At 43.2% G+C, this 21,717-nt stretch overlaps 2 protein-coding genes across 2 annotated transcripts in view; one reads left to right on the top strand and one right to left on the bottom strand.

Annotated features, from left to right (window-relative positions):
• LOC143431826 (facilitated trehalose transporter Tret1-like) overlaps positions 1-21,717 on the top strand; it is a 352,198-nt gene that overhangs the window by 114,433 nt on the left and 216,048 nt on the right. The gene's annotated exons all lie outside the window — the stretch shown is intronic.
• Positions 1-21,717, bottom strand: part of LOC143431732 (uncharacterized) — a 61,759-nt gene that overhangs the window by 32,774 nt on the left and 7,268 nt on the right. Inside the window, exon 2 of the mRNA XM_076908676.1 lies at positions 2,960-3,074. Coding sequence (XP_076764791.1) covers positions 2,960-3,074 — 115 coding nt within the window. The remainder of the gene's footprint in view (positions 1-2,959; positions 3,075-21,717) is intronic.

Here is a 21,717-nt window from a genome sequence, read left to right as displayed (position 1 = left end):
ATCTCGAATCGTACGCTGCCATACGTGTGTATCGCCTCAGCCAAGTTTATCGGATTCCTGCGACGAACGACGTTTCATTCCTTTTCGTAATTCACATCCTGCGAGAGATTCGAACGAGATTCGTTGAAATTTACATAAACAAATGCTAGCTTCAATTATTATATCCTTGCTTGTAAATAATTTAAAGAAGAGAAGCTGGAAGAAAGATTGACCTGAATTTTTAACTCAATAGTATCGCAAAAAATTTTTTAAAATTATATTAATGTTTCTAAATGCTTTCTTCAGCTATTGAAGTGCCACAAAGCAAAAAAGACACAAATTTCAATTTTTAACACAATATTTTCAATAAATCTGCCCCAATTTCCTTTCTACGATGAATCTTCCAACTTTCAGACAAATTTTACAAGAATCTTATCTCCCAGGACATGGAGGATGCTTCCTGGCGGGACTTTCAAAATGGATGAACAACCCTCGCTCGATAAACCCACGTCGAAGCCAGTAATAAAGACGAATCGTTGTTTCCTCGCAAAACTTGTAAATTGGAAATCTCTTCTTACCTAATCTCGAAGTTAGAAGCTTTTTGATTAAAAATAGATAAGAACCCTTTAGTTTATCAAAAGTCAAAATCTTTTTTAAAAAACGAGACAAACTCAAGTGAAGTATCTTGGCTTTATTCGATCGAGAGACTCTCAAGTCCACTTTTTAAGGACCAATGGTCGCGTTTCAGGGTTCTTCGACTACGTTCAAGGGGGTGGAATAACGAACCTCGCGATCTCTGATCCTGGTGACCGAAAATCGTGCTTGATCCTCGCGAGAAGAGGCTTCAGAACTTCCCTCTGCCTCGAAAGAAGTGGAGAGTCTCGATTACAGGCAAAATACGTCGAAACGAAATCCGTTTATCCCTTAATACCGATCTCCCTCGCGGAGTGACTGCAGTGTTGCCACGATGGGGGTTGGTGGAGCCAGAGGAGTCGAAAAACGACTTTCTGAATTATTCTCGTGGAAAAATAAATCATTCTCCTATGGTTTTTCGAAATTTCAAACTGTTATATAATTGCATGCCATAAAAATAATTTGAGAAATGAAAAATTAAGATCGTTGGAGTTGAAAAGTAATTTTGATGAAGGCTTGTGAGATTAAGAATATTATTTTTTGCAAAATTTTAGTGAAATAGCATTGAAAAGACAATGTAAGGATCCTCGTGGTTTCTAAAATTACAAACTAAAAATAATTTGAGAAATAAAAAATAAAATTACAGAGTAATTTTGTTAAAAAGGCATATGAGATAATTTATAATTAAATTCCAGTAAAAAAAGTAGAAGAAAACATAAGAATCCTCTCCATTAAGAGAACGTGACCCACGCAAGTTTATTCTCGCTCGAAACGACCACCCCTCCTGGCGATTCGATTAAAAATACCTTCGATAATTCCAGAGGGCGCAGCCAGAAGCTGGAAAATAACCACTGTTTCGGCTGGCACAATTTCTCTGGTTTTAATCCAGTGAGAATAAACCTCCCTGGGGAGGATGAAGATCCTGGGGGGTGGGTTCAGCTGCGAAGAAGTCAGTAAAGGGTGGCTAAAAGAGAGAGAGGGGCGACAGCCACCCAAAGATGTAAGAAAGAAATAGATTGTGGCCTGAGGCTGTGCAGAAACTCTGTTATTCCTCGTGGAAAAGAGATTACAAGATATATGTATCATCCTAGGGGTTTATGGGGTTGTAACCGCCACGATCATCGCGTCGTTAATACCCTGTGGAATAATAAAATCGATCCACCTTAAACTGTCGAGTCGATGCGAGTATGTCAAATTTTTCACGTAGCAAATATCCTTTTTTTAATTAAAAAATAACACCACTGATGTAACTCATTGTATTTCATTTTTACGAGTCGAATAAATATTTCTGGTTCATCCTATAAATTACAGACTAAGAGCCAGATTAGCCCCAGAGTCCCTTGATTGGTGGCTTAATAAATCCTGCTGGTAAAATATAAATTGCACTCAAGGATTCGAGGCAAATCCTGCCACCAATATTACAAAACGTCACTGTTAATTAATTATTGTGTATATACATTCTCTGACTCGATTTTCGAAGCGAATTTTCAGTCAGAAAATCGTCATCCCTTTTGCAATTTCGCTTCGACCACCAACAGTGACCCCAACTCGATCCAGGAAAATAGGATTTCTATTTTTGCGACGATGTTCTCAGCTGATCTCGTCCTCTGATACTGATTTACGGTTACGTAATATTCTGAACACGATGTATAATTTTTTCTGTCAATTTTTCCGCTTAAAAAATGGCGAAACGTTCGAATAAAAATATCAGCTATTTTTCTAGGCGCGAGAAAGTGACTGCAAACCCTGTGGCCAGGTTGAAACAGAAGTTCTTCGTGTTTTCGTCGCCCTGTATCGACCCATCGTGGCCATTCAGCGTTGGCGAACAAAAGGCGAGGCGAAGTCGGTTCCAAGTTTTAATATCCAACTGTCTCGACGACTCGATTAAGGCTCGCTTAGACGAGAGTGGGGGAAGAACTGGCTGGCAACGTCGCATCGAACGAGCACGCGTTTTGTCTGGCTGTTATTACGAGTTCACCAAGTATCCTCGCGTTTATTAAGCGACGTAACTGGAGCGAGACCCAGCTGTCTGTTAATTCCCGTCGTTTCGAATTAATTATCGCGTTAAACCGCGGCTCTGTTCTGCTCTGTTTGCGTCCAGTTCGAACGGTTAGTAAGTCACGATTTTCTTTCGTTTTGTGCAGAAATTTATATACGACATCCAGGATAATTGTTTCACGCGTTAGCGGACTGCTGTCGTCCCAGAAAGGCGCGTAGACCCTCGTCGACGAAGGGTTCGTCGCGTGGCGTGGCGGTAAAAGTGCATCGTTGACGCAAACAGGTCTATAATAGTCGCTTTGTGTCGATAAAGTAATAATAGATGCGATGTGGAGCTTTAAACTCTTACCTTATCTTCGATACGACAGTTGGCGTGAATTCCAGCTGAGAGAATCCTAACTCCTGTGGTCTCACGTCCTCCAGACTGCTGTATCTTATGTAGGTGCAGTGCACTGGGGGCACAGCTGAAAAGAGAATTTTTGTTTAGTGTTAGCTGACAGTTTTGGTCAAATAATGGCAATATTAATATATACAGAAGCTTAGTATATCTGCTATATTTTATTTTATTTTTTTTTCAACGTTAGCTGTCATTGTTAGCAAAATAATGGCACTAAAAGCCCAGAATCGAGTGATTTAACAGACTGATTCGAGCAGATACGTTCAAGAATACGTGACCACCCCCTGATTTATTTATCCCCATTGATTCGCGGTAATTTCGTGTTTGAATTACGTCCCAGCAACGAGAGGATCGATCACCTCTGGTTTTGGACCTCTGCCTGGGGTACGCTGGGCCGGTTTTGTTCGCCAGTGAAAGGCTGAAAGGGTGGCGCTCGAATAACGAGACGACGTTGAAAAATCAATAGAGTCGCGTACGTTCCTCATAAATAAATATGAATATCCGCGAGAGCCCCTCGTGGACGAGTATCGCGTTCCAAAATTCATTACAACCTAAACATTCTGCTCGCGCGATCCAACTTTTGCTAAGAAAACAACAAAAATCAGTCGAGGTTGGAGAGAAAACATCGTGAACGAAGAAAAGACGCGAACTTCCGGTTTGTGGGGCGCTCGACAGCGGTCGCAGCCTCGCGTGGGACCAAAATGGCGACGCTGCTCTCATTTTAGAGCGCTGATACACCCAGAGCTGAAGTAAGGAGCGGATTTGTCGTGTTTTTAAGCTGAGCTGACGAAAAACGACGCATCGATTTTACAATCTCCTCTCACTCGTACTCTTCACAGGCTATTACCTTTCTCTGATAACTCTGGCGCCCAAAAATTCCCTCTACCATTCTCTTCTTCCTGTCTCGCGCGTGTCTCCTACTTTTTTCGCTCCTCAGCTTCCTCGTTCGACGCTTCTTTTATCCAGCACTGCTGATTCGCGGTTAATGAGGCGAGAACGGAGCCAGCGCAGTTATCTCGCGTAAATTGAGGCTGCTCGCAAATTACGAAACTATTTTTTCTGCGCTCTCTCTCTCTCTCTCGATTTTTTTCAAATTATTTGTCGCTTTTTTTCGACGAAAAACGCCAGTGAAATTACAACGCGAGGCAGCCAGGTTTAATGGCTGATAAATTTCATCTGGCAACTTAATATTCCCGCGTCGAGCGTGAAAACGCGTGAACGAGCCAGAGGGAATTAATTTGGCTGCATTTTCCGGCGCAAACAATCGCCAGAACCGGATACGCCTGTCAGTCGATTTAAATCGCGAGATTAACTCGATCTAAACGCTTCTTATCGAGCGCGAACAAATTTGGTGTGGCTTTTTTTTTTTAATTGACTGAGAATGGACTTCAACTTCCGGTCTCGTGATCAGCGATTAATTGAACGCGTTCGCGAAATTTTGCCCAGAGTATTCGAAGCGTGTAACGCGTTACACGCGCGTGGCTGCAACGTGACGCGAGGCTGGATGTTCATGAAGCTCTTTTGGAAATCCAAATTAGCTGGACTCTGGTGACAGCTGCGTCATCCGGCGTAATTTAAAACACGGATGTCCCGCGGGATGGCTGGTAATCCAGCGTTGCTTGTAAATCTCGCAGAAATTTGCCAAGTCACTCTGCGATCCTTCGTTTTCGCGCTCAGATTGAAAACTTTCTGTCTTCGCGTTGTAAATCAATTTTTTTCTCACCAAATATTGATCTTTGGAATTTTAAAAATTATTTTGGGGACGCAACAGGGTCTAATTAACCTCTGAATTTTTAGAAAACAATGTCTATAAATTGTAAAACAGATGGCAGCCATAAATAAGCACCCAAGCACCCAAGTGTCGATGCACGAGCTTAAAATATCGACTTTGGATCTTTGAAAAATAATTCTAGAGACACAAAAGGCTTTGATTAACCCCTGAAATTGTAAAAAACAGTGTTCATAGATTGTAGACTAAAGAGCAGCCATAAATAAGCACCCAAGTCTGAATGCTCTTGCCTCGAGCAAAAGGCTTTCAGGATCGACGTTTGGAAAAGGTGAAACACGCCACGGGGTGGGCACTGAACACGCAGCAGCCAGCCAATTTTTGTAAGTGCACCTTGAAATAATCATAGCTCTCGCAGCTAAGCGAGTAGGTCCCTGGCATACGTCTGTGCAGGAGGAAACGTGGCTATGGGGGACGGTTGTAACCCTGACGGCTGCCAAACTGCGACGATCCAAGATGGCTGCGAGCACGCGAGAGATGTCTCGTGCAATATTCACGCGGCGATATTGCGTCTTGAGTGGTGCCATTAGAGCTCAGCGTCAGCCATCGCTGTTCCACTGTGGCGTGCCTGTTGTTCCTCTCCAACCTTCGAATTTTCTTTCAAAAATCGCTTCACAGATTTCTTCGAGCCTCTTTAATCACAAATTTGGAGTTTTTCAAAGTTTTCAGAGCGTCACAATGACAAAATGTGAGATTGTAACGTGGCTAACTCCTCTATTTTCAAGAAAAGGATGCTTCTTCAGGGACACCAAGTGTGTTACGTATTCGTCACGCGTTCGAGACGCCATAACCGCCATTATCCACCCTTCGACACAACCCCAAGGTACTCATCTTCGAATAGCTCGAATTCTTTCGCCATAAAATTGACACTCGACTCAGAGTCGAGGATAAAATGAAAAACGCGTTGAGAATTCCAAGCACAGAGTTTATAACAGTAACAAATAATTGTGCAGTCCATTTGCCAGTGGTCTGGATTCCAGCGGACATGCTAAGAGCTTCCGTTCCGCTGCCTACTCTTACGAGGAGCTTCATAGGATTCCGTGGCTTTTTACGCGAGAAAGGAAGAATGGGCGGTAGGTGGTGCCTGGAAGCTTCCACCGCGAAATGGATTGCGGAAACGAAATTGCTGGCCTGCCAAGTGCCGTCAGAAGGAAGCCTCTGTGTCAAGAGGAGCATCTGCCAGCGTTTGTTGCTTCTGACGATCAATAATCGCATTGCACAATTAATTTCGCCAAATTAAAATCGTTGCTTCTGCAATTTCATTGCTTCTGACCATCAACAACCCCATTCCAAACTTAATTTCACCAAAACGAGACATCTACCCACTTTCCTCTTCCCTTTTGCAAAACCCTTAACATTGCTTTTGGTCAAAAACACAGCTTTAAAGTGAAGAACCACTTGGTTGCAAGCTCGAGCGTGGTAGTTCTTGAAAAACAGTATGAAAAGAGTGCAAAAGGACGAAACAGACAGCTTTGTAATTGTCCCAAGCATGGCGTCCGCGATATTCAATTATTCTATCTCAGAGGCAGCAAGATGGCCGCTCGTAGCGTCGTTGCTTACAGCTAGTCCCGCGAGAGGGGCGTGAAGGGGCGAGGGAGGACCTCTGGCAGAGTTACAGCACCCTCAGGAGGATAAAAGGAACGGGGGTGAGGATTCCTCTGAACTCATCGACTCGAAGACAGACAGAGGCTGAAAAAAGAGCTGCTCGATTGTTTTATTGGAACGGATTAAAAAGCACGATGTGACTGTTTGCGAAATGCTCTGCGATAAAGCAGATGTTTGAGGGTGGGGCTGCAACTGGTGCTTAAAGGAGAGCATTTCGAACCAATTAAAAACACTATCTACTTATTTCAATCAATATTATAGCTTTTTCTTTAATAAACTCACGCTTCTGCCAATTTCTATGCCTTCACTTAATTGTAAAACGTGATTACTTCGTTGCTATTGCAATTACAGCATTTGCAGTTCAGTTTTCTGTCAACATCCACGCGTCACCGCCATTTTGGTACCACGAATAATGAATTTGTGTCAGTTTTACGAAGGTAAATTTAAAATTTCTTTAGATATTTCGTATCAGAGGATTCTGAAGTGCTTTTTAAAGGGAGTTTAAGATATTTTCAGGTGAGATTGAAAAGAGAATGTGGAAATCGATCGATCGAACGAGCAGAACGTGTCACTCGAGTTCCATGCAAGATATTTCACCGTTTTTAATTCGCGTCGAGTCTTCGAGGCTCTTTTTCCCCCCCTGGGGCCTCGAAGCGGAACGATCGTGGAAATTAATGGCGCGGTAGCGAGCCGCGGCATTTAAATGCCGCATAAAAATTCACCCGCCGCGCTCGTTCCACGTATTCATAAGGCTGATGCGAACAAATTGTAAAACTTGCGGATTAATAGGGGCATTTAAACATCCGCGTGAATTATTCGTCGAGCACTCGACTGGCTCTTATCTACTTTGCTGCGCTGCTCTTCTATCAAATGCAAAAAAAAAACAAATTCTGTTAAAACAAAAAGCAAATTCCATCAATTTCTCATTTTGAAGATCGAGTAATCATCTTAATTAATAGTACCACAGTTTATTGAGAAATATATGTGTTCAAGTCAAGTTTTAATTAAACTTTGAGCCTCCACCGTTCAAATCCAGCGCGATTGCGTTCGACAGCGACAGTAAAATGGCGTCTACGCGCGAGGAGGCTGGCAGGGGTTCCAGTAAAGCGTAAAATTTCCAGTAATTTCGCCAGGACAATGGATAGCAATCCACAAGTCGTCCACTCGTCGAACAATTCTGAACGACCGTGTGGCGCCCGCTAATACGCCCCTGGTTTTGATAAAAAGCGTTCCACTTCCGCTCTGCAATCACGCGGACGTGAAATTAAGCTCCCATTGAGCCAGCAGTCGACTACGTTTCCATTCGCCATTAAAGACGAGAAAATTCGCCAATTTTTTCGCTACCCCCGCCCCAACACCCGCGAGGCGGGTCGACCAGTCAGGAAAGCATTAATTAAATCTTGTTAAACCGGCCAATCGATGCTGGGACCGGAAACCATCGACGTGGTCATAATTGCGTGCGCGTTTCGCGTTTTTTCTCGTTCGAATTTTTAATTGTTCCGCTGAAGCTTCCGCCTGGCCGCCATTTTTCGTTAGCTGTGACGTAATGCCAGTGTCACGTGGTAATTAATTCCGACGCGAGCCGTCCGTGTCGCTGCTCGACGTTATTATCGGTAACTGGCGTCCTGAGAGGGGTGTGCAGGGTGTCTTGATTAAAAAGGAACAATAACTTCGCGACAATGCTCTCTGTGTTATTAGCGCACGGTGTGTATTAATAAAACTCGCCCCTCGCGGCACGGTAATTATAAATAGCTGGAATTAAGTCTCCTCCGTTGAACCAGGATTTATTAACCATCGTTGCGTGCCGCTGTCCTTTGTCCGTAACGCAATGCAAATTAAATTACGCTATGCCAGGATTATTATCAGTCTCGATCGGGGAATTTATGAGCGCGGATTAATCAGAAGCCTGCGACACCATTGGTTTCTTTGCATATTGGAAGGGAAGGGTGCCTTCTTTCTTTAGGATAACATTTCTGTTCAGGGTGTCTTTTGTTAAAGGTGCCTTCTACTAAGATGCCTTCTGCTAGGGATGTCCTCTGCTAAGGGTGCATTCTTTGCTTAGAATGTCCACTGCTTAGGATGTGCTCTACTCAGAATGCCTTCTGCCAAGGGTGCCTTCTTTGCTCAGAGTGCCTTCTACTCAGAATGCCTTCTACTCAGAAGGCCTTCTACTAAAGATGCCTTCTTCTCATAATGCTCTCTGCTCAGAATACAATCTCCATATCCCACTTTCAAAGCGTACAATTGCAAATTTTCTCAACAGCATTCGATTCTCTGGGGTTGATATAGAATTCCAGTGACATTCGTCGAGATAGTTGAACCCATCATCCGGCTCGCGGTCCAGATTTTATCCTTGACACGAGCTGACCCCGTTCAGGGAAGTCAATAACTCAATAACAGCAGCCAGGCTGGCAAACAAGTAGTGGTATCGATGTGTTTGTTCGTCATCCGCGTGATTGATGACGACCGACACGGAACGATGGAGACATCGAATCTGGCGAGTCGCCCGCCTGACAGGCCGATAAATTCAGACTCGATCGCTAATTCGATTTTTTCCACGACAGCCTCGCGTCCAATTGGAAAACTTCTGACGCGTTCATCCGCCTTCCTGCCAGTCGAACAGTGGCACTCTTGCTGTCTTTTGTCAACTCTAAAAATCAGTCTTCATCATCAAATCAAAGCACAAGAAGAGCTCTGCTTTATCAATTTTGGAAATTTGCACTGCTTTCTGTTAGTGATTCATGCTTTAACGAGGAGTGTCTCAAAATTGGGTTAAATATTGATGGTCAGAGCAATTAAATAGGTCTGTCATAGCAGAGAATGTTGAAGAGGCAGAGAATCACAAGTTACGCGTGTTCTGTCGACCAATGACGGATAATATTAGCCGCGTTGCGCGGCAAATTCAAAGTGCGCGACGCGGAGAACCGTCTGGTTCAACGACGAGAGAATGGAAGGGGATTACTCAGCTACCTCCAGCGCGTTTGGCTAATCCGACGCTGACACTGATTCGTTTTTGGATTAACTCTTCTTTGCTCGATGTCAGAACTCCTGCTGTAGCTTTCGATCGGGACGACGTCGCTAGATTTCCGCAGATTTGCTCGATGTCTGCGACGACAGCGTAATTCACGGAGGAGCAAGCTTATTTCCACGAAAATCAGACAAAAACCAATAAAATCATAAACTTTAACTTTGTCATTTATTCTACCACACATAATGCAGCTTCTGAAAATTATAATTAAAATTTTACAAGCAGAAACGAATTGATTTGTAAGAATTCTAATTTGTCGCGCGAACTGACGTTCATCTACGAGTTTTTCGCAAAAATGACGAAGCAGTTGTTTGTCAGCCATCTTCAGACTAGCTCATCTTCAAACTACTGTTAAATTATGTATAAAATCTTGTGATTGTTCATAATTAATAAATATCTTAGAATTTGTTTGAAACGAAACAAGAGTGACAGTGGTAATTCCACGCGACGCGGTGTTGCATTGGTTGAAGTGTTCGGCTAACAAACGCGAGGATTTCCCGCGGGGAAAGCCGATTAAAGTAAAACAGGGAAATAGTCGAGGAATCGCGCGAGCCGATGAGTCGTGAAGGCAACGGAGCGGAAGCGCTGGATGGGCGCCAAAGATCGAACACGAGCGTCTCGGGTGAGTTGTTGATGCCTCCTAATGCCTCGACAAAAGGATTACAACTGGGTTACTACGAGAAAAGGAGTATCGAGACGATGGTTAGGAACTTTGCAGGCTGCCTTTTCTACTCAGGGTGCCATTTTTGCTAAGGGTGCTCTTTGCTCTGGGTGTCTTCTCCGCTTAGGGTGTCCTCTCTGCTTAGGGTGCCCTCTGCTAGGCATGTTTTATGCTGTGGATACCTTCTAGAAAGGGTTCTGATTGCTCTGGGTGCCTTCTGCTAAGGGTGTTTTATGCTATGGGTGCTGTATGCTAAGGGTGCTTTGTGCTATGGGTGCTCTATGCTATGGGTGCTCTATGCTAAGAGATTTCTATGCTAAGAGTTTTCTATGCTAAAAAATGCTTTATGCTAAGGGTTCCTTCTGCTAAGGATGCTCTATGGTAAGGGTGCTCTATGCTAAGGGTGCTCTATGCTAAAGGTGCCTTCTACTAAGAGTACATTCTTTGCATAAAATGCCTTCTCTGCCCAGAGTGCCATCTACTAGTGCCTTAGATTTCACTTAGACTATATACCTCCTAATTCCTATCCCTGCTTTAGTAAAATTTCAAATTCAGATCAATAAACACATCTGCTTCAAAATTTCATCTGTGCTCCGACAAAAAGATAGAGCAACACGCTCGCAACATCTGTCCAAAAACGAGAGACAGCTGTTATTATATTCAGAAACAAAAATATGAAGAGTCAGTTGGAGCAGCGAGTCCGGCTGATCGCCAGGTAATATTTAGCATGTTAATTGACTTCGTTTGACGTCGGTAGAATCGAGTTCCTCGAGCGGATAGCGTTACCTCGGCCTCGTAGAAGGGAAACAGCAATTTCGCACGTCAAATAACGTTTGCCACCGGAAAACACCGCCGCGGCAAATTAACAGGACGAATTTACGCTGAATAAGCTGGCGCGGGGGATAAAAACGTTGGTCCTTTGACTGGCAGAGGAGGAGACGGCCCTCTCGAGTCAGTCCCTTTGTGTTTTAAAATACGCTCTCGGTTTCAAAGCGTCGCTGGTAATGCAAGATTAATGCTCGCACGCTACAATGGAGGAAGCATCAAAGGAAACTCGCGTGCGTGTCCCTTTTTCTGCTCGCGATTTTAATTGAGACATCCATCAGGAACTGGCCAGGTCCTCGTCAAAATCTGACGACGCGTTTCTAACTTTCTCTGACTGTATTTTCGCAGATTCAATGCTGAGCGTTGGAGACGCTCACGCATTGGCTCTCGAGCGTCCAATCAGCGCCCTCCACGTCGACGAATCACTAGCGCGAGCGCAGAGGGCGCGAGATTCCTCTGCGAACGTCCTCGAGCGATGGTCGAGGCGAACGGAAACGGATGGAGACAGCGACGACGCGGATAATGATCAGAGAAGGTTCATTAAGAGTGAATCGATGGATAGGCAAGCAGACATTAGCCAGCGGACACCAGCTCCATCGATTTCCGGATCCCGTTAACGACTACAGCCTCAGCTGTCAGCCATTGCTGCATTGCGATGCTCGTTTGTTCTTTATCGAAGGACACGCGTGGAATATCGAGTCTCATGGCTGTATTGTTATTAATAAATATTATTAAAGGCAAAGTACGAGACCAAAGGTACAATCTTCCAATTACAAAACCAAGAACCAAGCTGTTTTAAGTAGCAAAGTTGGAGTTTGGAGATTTGACACTGGCAATTGTCAAAATATCCTTTCTCTGGTCTATTTATTATTTCGACAGGGGTTGTAGCTGTCCATCGACCCAAAATACCGCTAAAACCAAGCAATTTACAAAATTGTAAAGATTTTCTGAAGCATTTAAGCAAAACCATTGACATTCTTGCAACGTGCTCTGCTACTGAGCCACTTAGCGGGGTTATTAAAAATGAACGAAGCTTTTTGGAGGCTCGAACATCGATTGAAGAGCGCGCATAGATCAAAGTGAACATCCACAGAGGGGGATAAAATCGGCTGGCGGTTGTGGAGAGGACGCGAAATCAGAGAGCAGTTAATCCGGTTAGACGTTCCGTGTTAATGCTAATAATTTCGGTATTCGACTCGGAAATCTCGCTTAATGTAATCCCTCTGCCAGCTACCTATCCACCACCCACCCCCAACCACCGACTGCTTAACCCAGATTACGGCTGTTGCCGAGTCTAGCTTCGATTTTCCTATGCCTGGCTATTAACGCGCTGGATTAAATTAGCCGTGGGAATTTTAGAAAAATTTCGCGAGCAACTAACTGCGAGGGTGTCCTGCTGCACTGCTCTGAGCAATCCACAGAGCTTGTACACGCCATTTTCTCTTCTAACTTCACTCTTCGTCTTATACACACTATTTTAAGTCGAGAATGTATCTCCTTTTTTGTTTGTACAAATTTAAAGACCAGTTTGTAATCGAGTTTTGCTGTATTATTAATATTTGTGGACCCCAATAAGCTTTAGAGAGTTGTAGAGTCGCTGTAAAAGGGCAAGAAGACTCGTTAGTAGTCGTGAACTGAAAGAAAATTCTAAATCTCCAGTCTTTTTATATTACTACTACTTCTAATTGCACTTTTTTAAATTATTAACATTTCTAACCCCCAATAAGTCCTCAGCAAGTTGTAGAGTCACTGTAAAAGAACAAGAAGACTCGTCAGAGGTGTTGAATTGAACTAAAATTCAGGATTTCGCGGCAGTGGTCGAGTCTCGAGGCATCGAACGATCGCCAGAGACATCCTGTGCCGTCGCAACACCGGGAAATAAATCGATTAAGGGTGAAAAGAAAGCGCAGGGTGGCGGCTCGCGCGCGCGCGCGCAATCGATACGCGCGACTCGCGCTTGGCGCAGCTGGCTGCGTTGCATTTATCACCAGAAATTCCCAAACTTTTCGCCAACTTCTGCTGTTTTGCTAGCCGCGTGAGATACGACCGCTGGTTTGTTGCTGCGAAATCAATATCCGCCAGCCCAACCCTTTCTCTTCCTCGTCGCCCTTCCTGTTATTCACTTCGTGCCTCCTCGACTGCTTAAAAAAAAAAAAAATATCCATCGTGCAATTAAATCGTAACGAGACACTGTATGTGTGTCGTAGGAAATGTAGAAGCCTCTGAGAGCAACCCAGTGACGAGTGGGGTACGCGTGATCTGTGGAAATTTAATTACACCACGCGTTGGTAGCTGTGAGAGTGCTTAGTCGCCAATTGTAGTCGAATTAATCAACGAGACGCGGCTTAATTTAATGACACTTCTTGGCTGATTAAAATATTCGATGCTGGAGGAGGTTTCGCAGCTGAGACCATCGAAACGGAGCCTCTCGTTCGTGCTTGCAAATATTAACGCCTGTAGCGGAGAATTTCGATGCATTTAGCAACGCACGCTCGCTTAGATAAAAGATGGCGCTGAGAATAGCTCAGCTACGATCGAAACCATCTACGACCACGTTTTATTACACGAGAAACAAATCATTGATGCTCATCGAGACGGTTTTACCTCGCTGCTTTGAATCTCCTTAAGAGCTTCATTTTTTAGTCCCATATCTGATTCCCAGAGCTGTTACAGACGCCATTTATCAGAGTTGCCAGTGAGAGAGCCAGTGAAAGGGGATGTGCACGCGTATACAACGCCACGGGGGTGGTTTTGATGTTTAAAGGTTTGCATACCACGCGTCCAATTTATTTCTACAATCTATTTCCCTTTTTCATCCGCTCGACTCTTCCACTTTTTGCCAATACCAATTTGTCTGCTTTTCATTACTGGCGCTGGCGACTTTTCTGCGTTCCATTTTCGTTTCTCTGACTGAGGGACTCGAAAAAAAGAAGCCACCAATTTCGAAATTTATATGAAAAAATATCTGCCATTTTTTAAATATCCTTCGTGATTTTTATCAAATCTCAGACATTCAAATTTCCCGCGCAAAGTCATTCAAATCACAGAATTCTTCTCTTCAACTATTTTCTAATTTTGCACTGCACTTTTACTTCCAATTCTGAGTACTTAAAAATATAATTAGAGCAAGAATTAAAGAAAAATGGCGTCCATATTGCTCCAGAAAGTTCGCGAGAGGGAAGAGGAGGCAGACAAGGAATTTGGGCCTGAGTGGACCCTCGAAAAGGGGTGGAAAAAATCGACAGTGACCATCCGTCTGTCGTTGACAAGAAAACTGCATTAGTTGAGGGTCCAAGTAGCCGCTATCGGTCTCGTAAAAAGTTCAGACAGCGGCCAATTCGAGCGCGGTTGTTCGTCATCCCCTTCGTCTTGTCTCTTCTGACTTCGTTCGCCTCCTATCTTCCGCGACCCGATTGGATTTCACCGGTAAAACGAATTACTAATAAACTTTCGATGGCCTCTGGTTATTGTGTTACTCGTACGCCTTCTTTCGTTCGCTTTTTAGAAGACTTTGTACTGGCTCTGTTGATATTTCTTCTGCTTTTAGGGGGAGATGGACGTACGCTTTTGTGGAAGAAGCTTTAATGGATGTTAGATGACAATAGAGAAGCTTAAAGCTCTAACCTTACAAAGAGAAAAAATTAGGAAGCTTTGTGTGACCAAAATCCACCCCTTTTCTGTAATCAAAGTTCTAATATTGTAAGTAATTTTTTATTGTAGCGATAATTAAGTGAAATGCATTGCAAATCGAAGCAAATTTGATTTATAAAAGAAATTAGAAAGCTTTGTGTGACCAGATTTCATCCCCTATCGAAGCAAACTCCACCCTTTCCTCTACTCAAACTTTTAACACCAAAAATAATTTTTAATCGTATTAATAATTAACCAAAACTCATCCCAAATGAAAATTTTAAAGTGAACATTCAAGCTTCGAGTTTTCACCCCCCAAAAAGTGGAATTTTTATTCGATTAGCTAAAAAAACGCTGGCGAACAGAAGGCCACATTCGAAGCGCCACCTTCTGCCCTGCCAACGATACTTTTTCGTCGCATTGTTGGCAGCAAATTCGTTAAACCATCCAATGTGGATCTCGAGCGATGAGGGACGAACGATTGGGGCCATTTTAAATGGAACTGGGGACGACAGGGCGGAATTAGCTGCGAACTTTCGCGAGGAACGGCTGCCACGGTAAACTGCCGCGGCCATTCTGGAATTTTTTAATGAAATTATATCAAGATAATTAAAAACTCCGCGGTAACTGAAATTTACGCGGAATACCAACCGCTCGCGGGTGAAACGCCTTCAACTATTCCAGCAATTTATCAGCCATCCCCTTTTTTCTCTCGCGATGCACCATCGCAGACAAATTCGAGGGCCAATGTTCGCCAGAAGGTATTATTCATTTCCTGCATTCCACAGTAACAGTTTTCACAGGTGCAACTGTTCAACAATTAACAATTGCAGAGGAAAATTAGTCGACTCTTTATTTATTGACGCGGTTGTTTTAGCTTGAAATTAAGTTTGAGATGCTATAATGTGTTTGACATAAATTAGTCATCAGAATTTGAGTGTATTTTTATTAAAAAATAGCATTCAATGAAAACCATGAAGCAACAAATTCTCAGTGTTGCGCCATTTTGGTGTCTCGATGGAAGTCGAAGAAGCCCCAGCAATTTGCAAAACAAATTCAGCATCTAACAAAAGGTTGATTGTCAGTCACGCGGCGGGACTCGAGTCAGCGATCACTTAACCCACTTCCTGTTTCGACGAGCAGAACCTGTTGACCTGGTAGCCGACATCTTGTCAGTCGAAGAAGCTGAGAAGCCTCGAATCGCGTGTTCGACTCGATGAAACTTGAAAACACGTTCGTCGTGTCCCCACGAGAGCCATTTAATTACAAGTCAGGCTGTTTTAATTCCTTTTCGAAGTGCCACGCGTCAGAATTCGATCCCAACGCGCTCGCAACGCCGATCAGCTGACGACGCGCTCGAGAATTGGATTTGCATTCGCACAGCGACACGCTTCAAAGGTTTTCTCGACTTTCTCTGAGAAGTATAACGCGACTACCTGATCAGAATCCCCCTGCAGTCCCCAGGGACGTTTTCCTGTTTCCTATATTCGCCTAACGCCTTACTGTGCGCTTATTCGCTCCACTTTTTTCGATACTGTTCAGATGGAATCGAATCGAGGTACGCGTCACGGGTAAATGGAATAATGTAGCAGTGCCATTCCTTCTCGTGGAAATTCTGCCTGGAATTTTTGATCTCTGCGACTTTGCTTGGATTATTCGCGATATTAGTTATTCTAATGCCATGTAATTTTTATTTGAGCTCTTTAAAAATTCCAAATAATTTATTACTCTATTTAAAATAATTCTTTCTTAATGTCCACTGCAAAAATAATTTTCTAAAGTATCTACAATCGATTCAAGCTCCATCTTCAGCTCAGACACTTTGATCGTAACTTAGCGACAAGTTCGAGCCGAGTTCGAGCGTGTTCAAATCCCATATTCTCGTACAATGGAGCCATGTTGCAGGTGCGACTGCTATAAAGGAACTTTCAAACGTATTACACAGCTTAACTTTGTCACGAATAATTATCTACGACTAAACTAACGACTGACAGATTCAAACTGAAAGAATTCCTCGATTTTTAAGAGCAACTCACGTAATAAAAATTACAAATCGTCAGTCTTGGCGTTTTCCAGAATCGCCAGTTAATCCTGGCCAGGACGATAACTCACGAAGGCTCTCTGGCGTTTGATTTATCGTCGACACAACACGAGGATGCTTCGAAGATCGATCGTCAGACCAGAAATTCTAACTCAAATACACCAGATTTCTCTGTTAATTAGAATAAAGCAGAAGAAAAGGCTGAAAAATCGCAAAGAATTTCGAAGAACGCGGTAAATCGTCGCCACGAAGTGGACATTCAGAGAATGACAACCACAGCTAGCGCCATAATTCCAGATGACACCTCGAGAGGGCGCCTGTTGAATTTATGAATGAGTTTACGAGTGCGCTTCTAACCTTTTCTCGCGAAGAAATTTCAGAAGTGCTCAGAATAAACGCTCAGAAATTATTTTCTCGCCCAAAGAATCGATCGTTGAGTTTTGGAAGAAATTCGAGAAACAGGTGTAACAGTTTCCACGTACTCCTCGCCATTTTCTAATTTACCAGTGACTCAACGTGCTTCAGAGCAGAATTTTCTGCTCTCTCTCAGAGGAGAGAAGCTTCTCTCTCTCGTTTTTCCTTCAGATCAATTGCTGGTCGATAGATACATCTTCTTTCTGGACCCTGTTCAGGATCCAACGCTGCGTATCTACCCTCGTTACCAGAGGGTTTCGAAGCTTCGATAACGCTACAATTTACGAGCGTGCCACCCCTTTCAGCTCGTGGCTTCCTTCTTTTTGTCGACTATTTTCAAGATGCTAATACGTGTCTCTGCGATTTCCGCTGGAATTACTTAAAAATGTTGGCTTTTCTACGACTTCGACGAATCCAAATTCTCTCAACTATTATTCTTATTATTGGTGCAATTTTTACTGCGATAGTCGCTGGAATTACTTAAAAATTCTGGGTTTTCTACGACTTCGACGAATCCAAATTCTCTCAATTATTATTCTTATTATTGGTGCAATTTTTAACGCAGACATTTTCAAATAAATCGTCAGAAATTTTTAATTTATTCGTCACTACAATATTGTATAAAAAAAGTAAAAAGTCGAAGCCAAATGGTCGCAAAAAATTAATTTATTACTTCTAATATTTAGATTAATATTTAATTTTGACTTCTAATTAAATAATTACTTCTAAGGCGATTTTTAGAAGCAGTAGACGCTATTTAATTGTGCAACACAGACAGACAGCACTGCCAACAAGAAGAACAATTAATACCCGCCCTGGCACACCGTCTTCTAATTAACCATCGACCGCGTATGATCGGGTATGACGTCTATTTAGCGAGAGTTAACCGCGGTTCTGTTTGCTCGCACTATCTGCAGTACTCTGGCGGCTTTTACTTTGTGTGCGGCCCTGATTCCGCGCCGGACATGGGCGACCCATAAACCGTGGTCCGCGTGCAAACTTCCGGAATACGTAATGCGGATTCCGTGCGATTTTCGTCCGCGAGAGGACAGAAAACTTGAAGGAACGTCGTCCGTGGTTTCACTGAGTTCTCGTCGCAGGATTTTGTTCGCAGTCCACCATTTTTTTCTGCTCGAACAGACGCTAAAAGGTTGTGTTTTCACTTCTCGATTAAATGGCACGTGGTGGCTGAGAATTGAGATTAATAGTGAGTGCTGTTATTAATTCTTAAATCAAATTCTTTGGGAGACCAGCTATTTTTCTGTCTCAGCGGGTCGTAAAGACGAATTTGCCAGCGAACGAGGATGAAACGCGACGCGAGTGGAGGGTTGGGGTGAAAGAGGAAAGAATCAGAATGGAAGGTCGGTGGAGGAAAAGTTCTCGCGACCACGAGAAGAAGTTAAGCCGTGATGGGGGTGGGAAACTTTTCTCTTAGATTCGCAGCGATCCGTGTCAGTGACGTTAACACACTGACGAGCGTTCTATCTCGCTTCCGTTGCTGGAACTATTCCAGATCAATCTGACGGAGCGTTAAAATGACGTTCCGCAAACTTTCATCACGGATAACTCAGCCATTCTGTATCCAATCTTTACGAATTTTTAATATATTATATACTACACTATTCTGCATAAGTTTCTTCTATATATGTAACCACCTATCTCTTCTGGTTCTCGAGATATTCGCTGGAGAACATTACGAGAAACTCCAACGCGTGGACCATTAGCCAACAGACAGAAAAACCGAGTTGATCGAATTTATTTCAGCCACCCTCTATGCGATCTCGATGAATTTTTAATATGCTATAGACTGCACTATACTGTACAAGTTTCTTCTGTACATGTGATCATGTATCTCTTCTGGTTTCCGAGATATTCGCTGGAGAACATTACAAGAAACTCCATTAGCCAAGAGACAGAAAAAACCGAGTCGATCGAATTTATTTAACCGAAACGTGAGAAGATTCCAAACGCAAGAATAAAATGGCCGTCCCCTCGCGATCAACGCGCGATTCTTTCCACCGTCGCCATCGCATCGATGTTTACCCAGCTTCCGGTTCACCTCGATCCATCGATCGTCAACGCTCGGCTCGTTACGGGACGCAAATACCTGCCGCACGTGCGACAAATCTAAGTTTGATGGAATCCAATTGCCGGAAATACGAACGGAGGTGTTCATCGAGCGTCGAATCGATCGCAATCCGTTCGTTCGAGCTTAATTGCCGTCGAGCATAAATTCTTACCCAGGCCAATTCCTGGTCGCGGTGCGCCTCCATCCAGAAACCATATTAATTCGACTCGACGAGCACCGTTTCGCTAATTGCTAAATTCGAGGCTCTGGTCATTGTTCAGTGCACAAAAAACAATTTAAAAAAATTGCTGAGTGCATTTTTCTATTATTACAGTTCTAGTTCGATTTTTAAAAAATAATGGTTGAAGCAAGATCTTTAAAAAATGACTGATTATTTCTTTCTGTTATTGGAGTTCTAGTTTGATTTTTGAAAAATTAATTATATCAACATTTTTCAAGTTGGCGAACTTCGACCGCAAAATTACTTGGCTGGTTCTTAATATTTCGCGTCGTTAATTAAATCGCGTCCTCTCGCGAGGAATATACGAGCGTTCATTAAATTCGCGTGGCATACTCGGCTTAGATCGAAAACTTCGTCGACCGTTCTCGCAAGTATCGCGTTTGAAAATTTATTTCGTGAGACTTGGAGGCTGCGTCTTCATCGACGACAGCCATCTTGCGCGAGGGCAGGAAATGAAACGCGCATTCCTGCAGCGTATCGCGAAATCGAACTCGATTGAACGAGGTTAACTAACCGGAAGCGACGCGTAGATAGGCGAGTTGAACGCTGCGCGAATGAAATCGAGGAGACGGCGCTGTTGCCGTTTTAATCGGACGCTAGACGGTCTTTTTGGCAGTATCTGTCGTCTATTCAACCCTTTTAACGCTCTCTGCAGGAATTTCAACGTGCGAGCGTCTGTCGATTCGAGTTCTGACCTGTTCGATTCTATTGGCGATGTTGTGCCACGGAAATTAAATTCTGGATAGCCTTTTGACTCTACCAAACCGTAGAAATTAATTCCAATTAGAGGGTTTCTCTTCAAAAAATGCAGTGATCGATCTCGAAACTAGCTTCTCCTCTTTCTGACGATTTTTGAAAGAAAACGCGACGCATTGGCAGTTAAAAAATCGCAGACGTCGAGCAGAATGCGTGTACTTAGAAACAACTTACCCAGTGGCAGTGTTTCGCCAACAAAAGAGCAGCAAAAGAGGGGCTGGCGTGCACACGCACGTTGAACAGTAGTCTGGCGGTGGTTTTCTACCTCTGACATTCGCTTACAAGCGCGACGAGAGATCGTTCTCGTTCCACTGGCTCGTAAAAATTGCCGCCAGCTATGCCAGCACGTGAACAACTTCCAGATGATTCCATTTCCCTGGTGGGACGCTCGCGGTTGCTGGCTGGCGCTCGTTAATGAAAACAGAGACGGAGGCAGAGGGAACAATAAGAGCGGGTCGGCTGTTTGACCACGCCGCTGTAACTTGTCGGCATTAAGCCAATTAAAATGACGCACGGTTCCCAAACTTTCGTTCGAGAAGGACGATCAATTTCCAGAGCTCGTTCTTTACAAGCCTGACGCCAAAACGCGGTGCCACGTGGCGCCCTAACATTTTTCACGTCCACGAAAATTCATTTCCACGATTTCTCTCACACAAGCCTCGATTTCGTATCGAGAAACAGTTAGCAATTATTAAGAAGAATGAAAGATTTTTCTATATAGTTGTCTGAACGATCAGAGCTTGGCATAAGATAACTTTGTACGCGATTGGTTCGAAAAAGAAGCATCTCTGCATGCATACGTGTATATACATAAAGAACATAAATTGAAATTTCTCAAAAACAGTAATAGTGAAGTTTCATCGAGAATTACACCCAGAAGACTTGCGAATATTTTAACAAATGATGGCTCAAAAGATAGCAGGAAGTATACAGATTATAACGCGCTTTGTTTCATCTCGATATCTCAAACGGTTCCTGAGATATGAGCGTTTAAAGATCGAGAGGTCTGCAGGGCCAGCAGTGACCCCCTCCACTTTTTAGTGTTGCATAATAATTAGTGATGTAACATAATACGTAACTCGTTAGCGCACAGCTGATCGCTTAGATAAGACATCGCTGAACGTGCGAGTGAGACTTCCGAGAGTGCGACAAGGACAGTGATAGAAAACTATTAAAAATTACCATTGTCTTCACACGACGATATCTCAGGAACCGGAAGTGCTATCGACGTGAAACAAAAAGCGTTTTACAGGGGAAGGATTAGCGCCGCCTACAAGCTCAGATTCGTTAAAATATCGTTTGAAACGTGGGAGTAGTGGCTCTCCAAAGTTTTGTCAAATTTAATCCATATTATTGACAGTTTTAAAATGAATTAATGGAAAATTGTGTAATCTTAGGTTAATATATTTTATAATAAGTATTAATAATGTTGAATAAAAGGATTTAAAGGGTTGTAGAATGTGGAAAATGCTTCTATTGTCCAATAAAATGACTTCTTGTTGTGAATTGGAATTAATGGAAAATTGTATAGTTTTAGGTTAATATATTTTTCTTCGAAGACACGAACGTGTCACGAATGGAACACTCGTATAGTAAATTACATGGCCCCTTTGATCTACGCGCCACGAACTCGCTCAGATCGAGGTTTCTGATGC

Source organism: Xylocopa sonorina, unplaced genomic scaffold (genome assembly GCF_050948175.1).
Source record: "Xylocopa sonorina isolate GNS202 unplaced genomic scaffold, iyXylSono1_principal scaffold0014, whole genome shotgun sequence".
NCBI lineage: Eukaryota > Metazoa > Arthropoda > Insecta > Hymenoptera > Apidae > Xylocopa > Xylocopa sonorina.
This window is presented reverse-complemented; position numbering and strand designations above follow the sequence as displayed.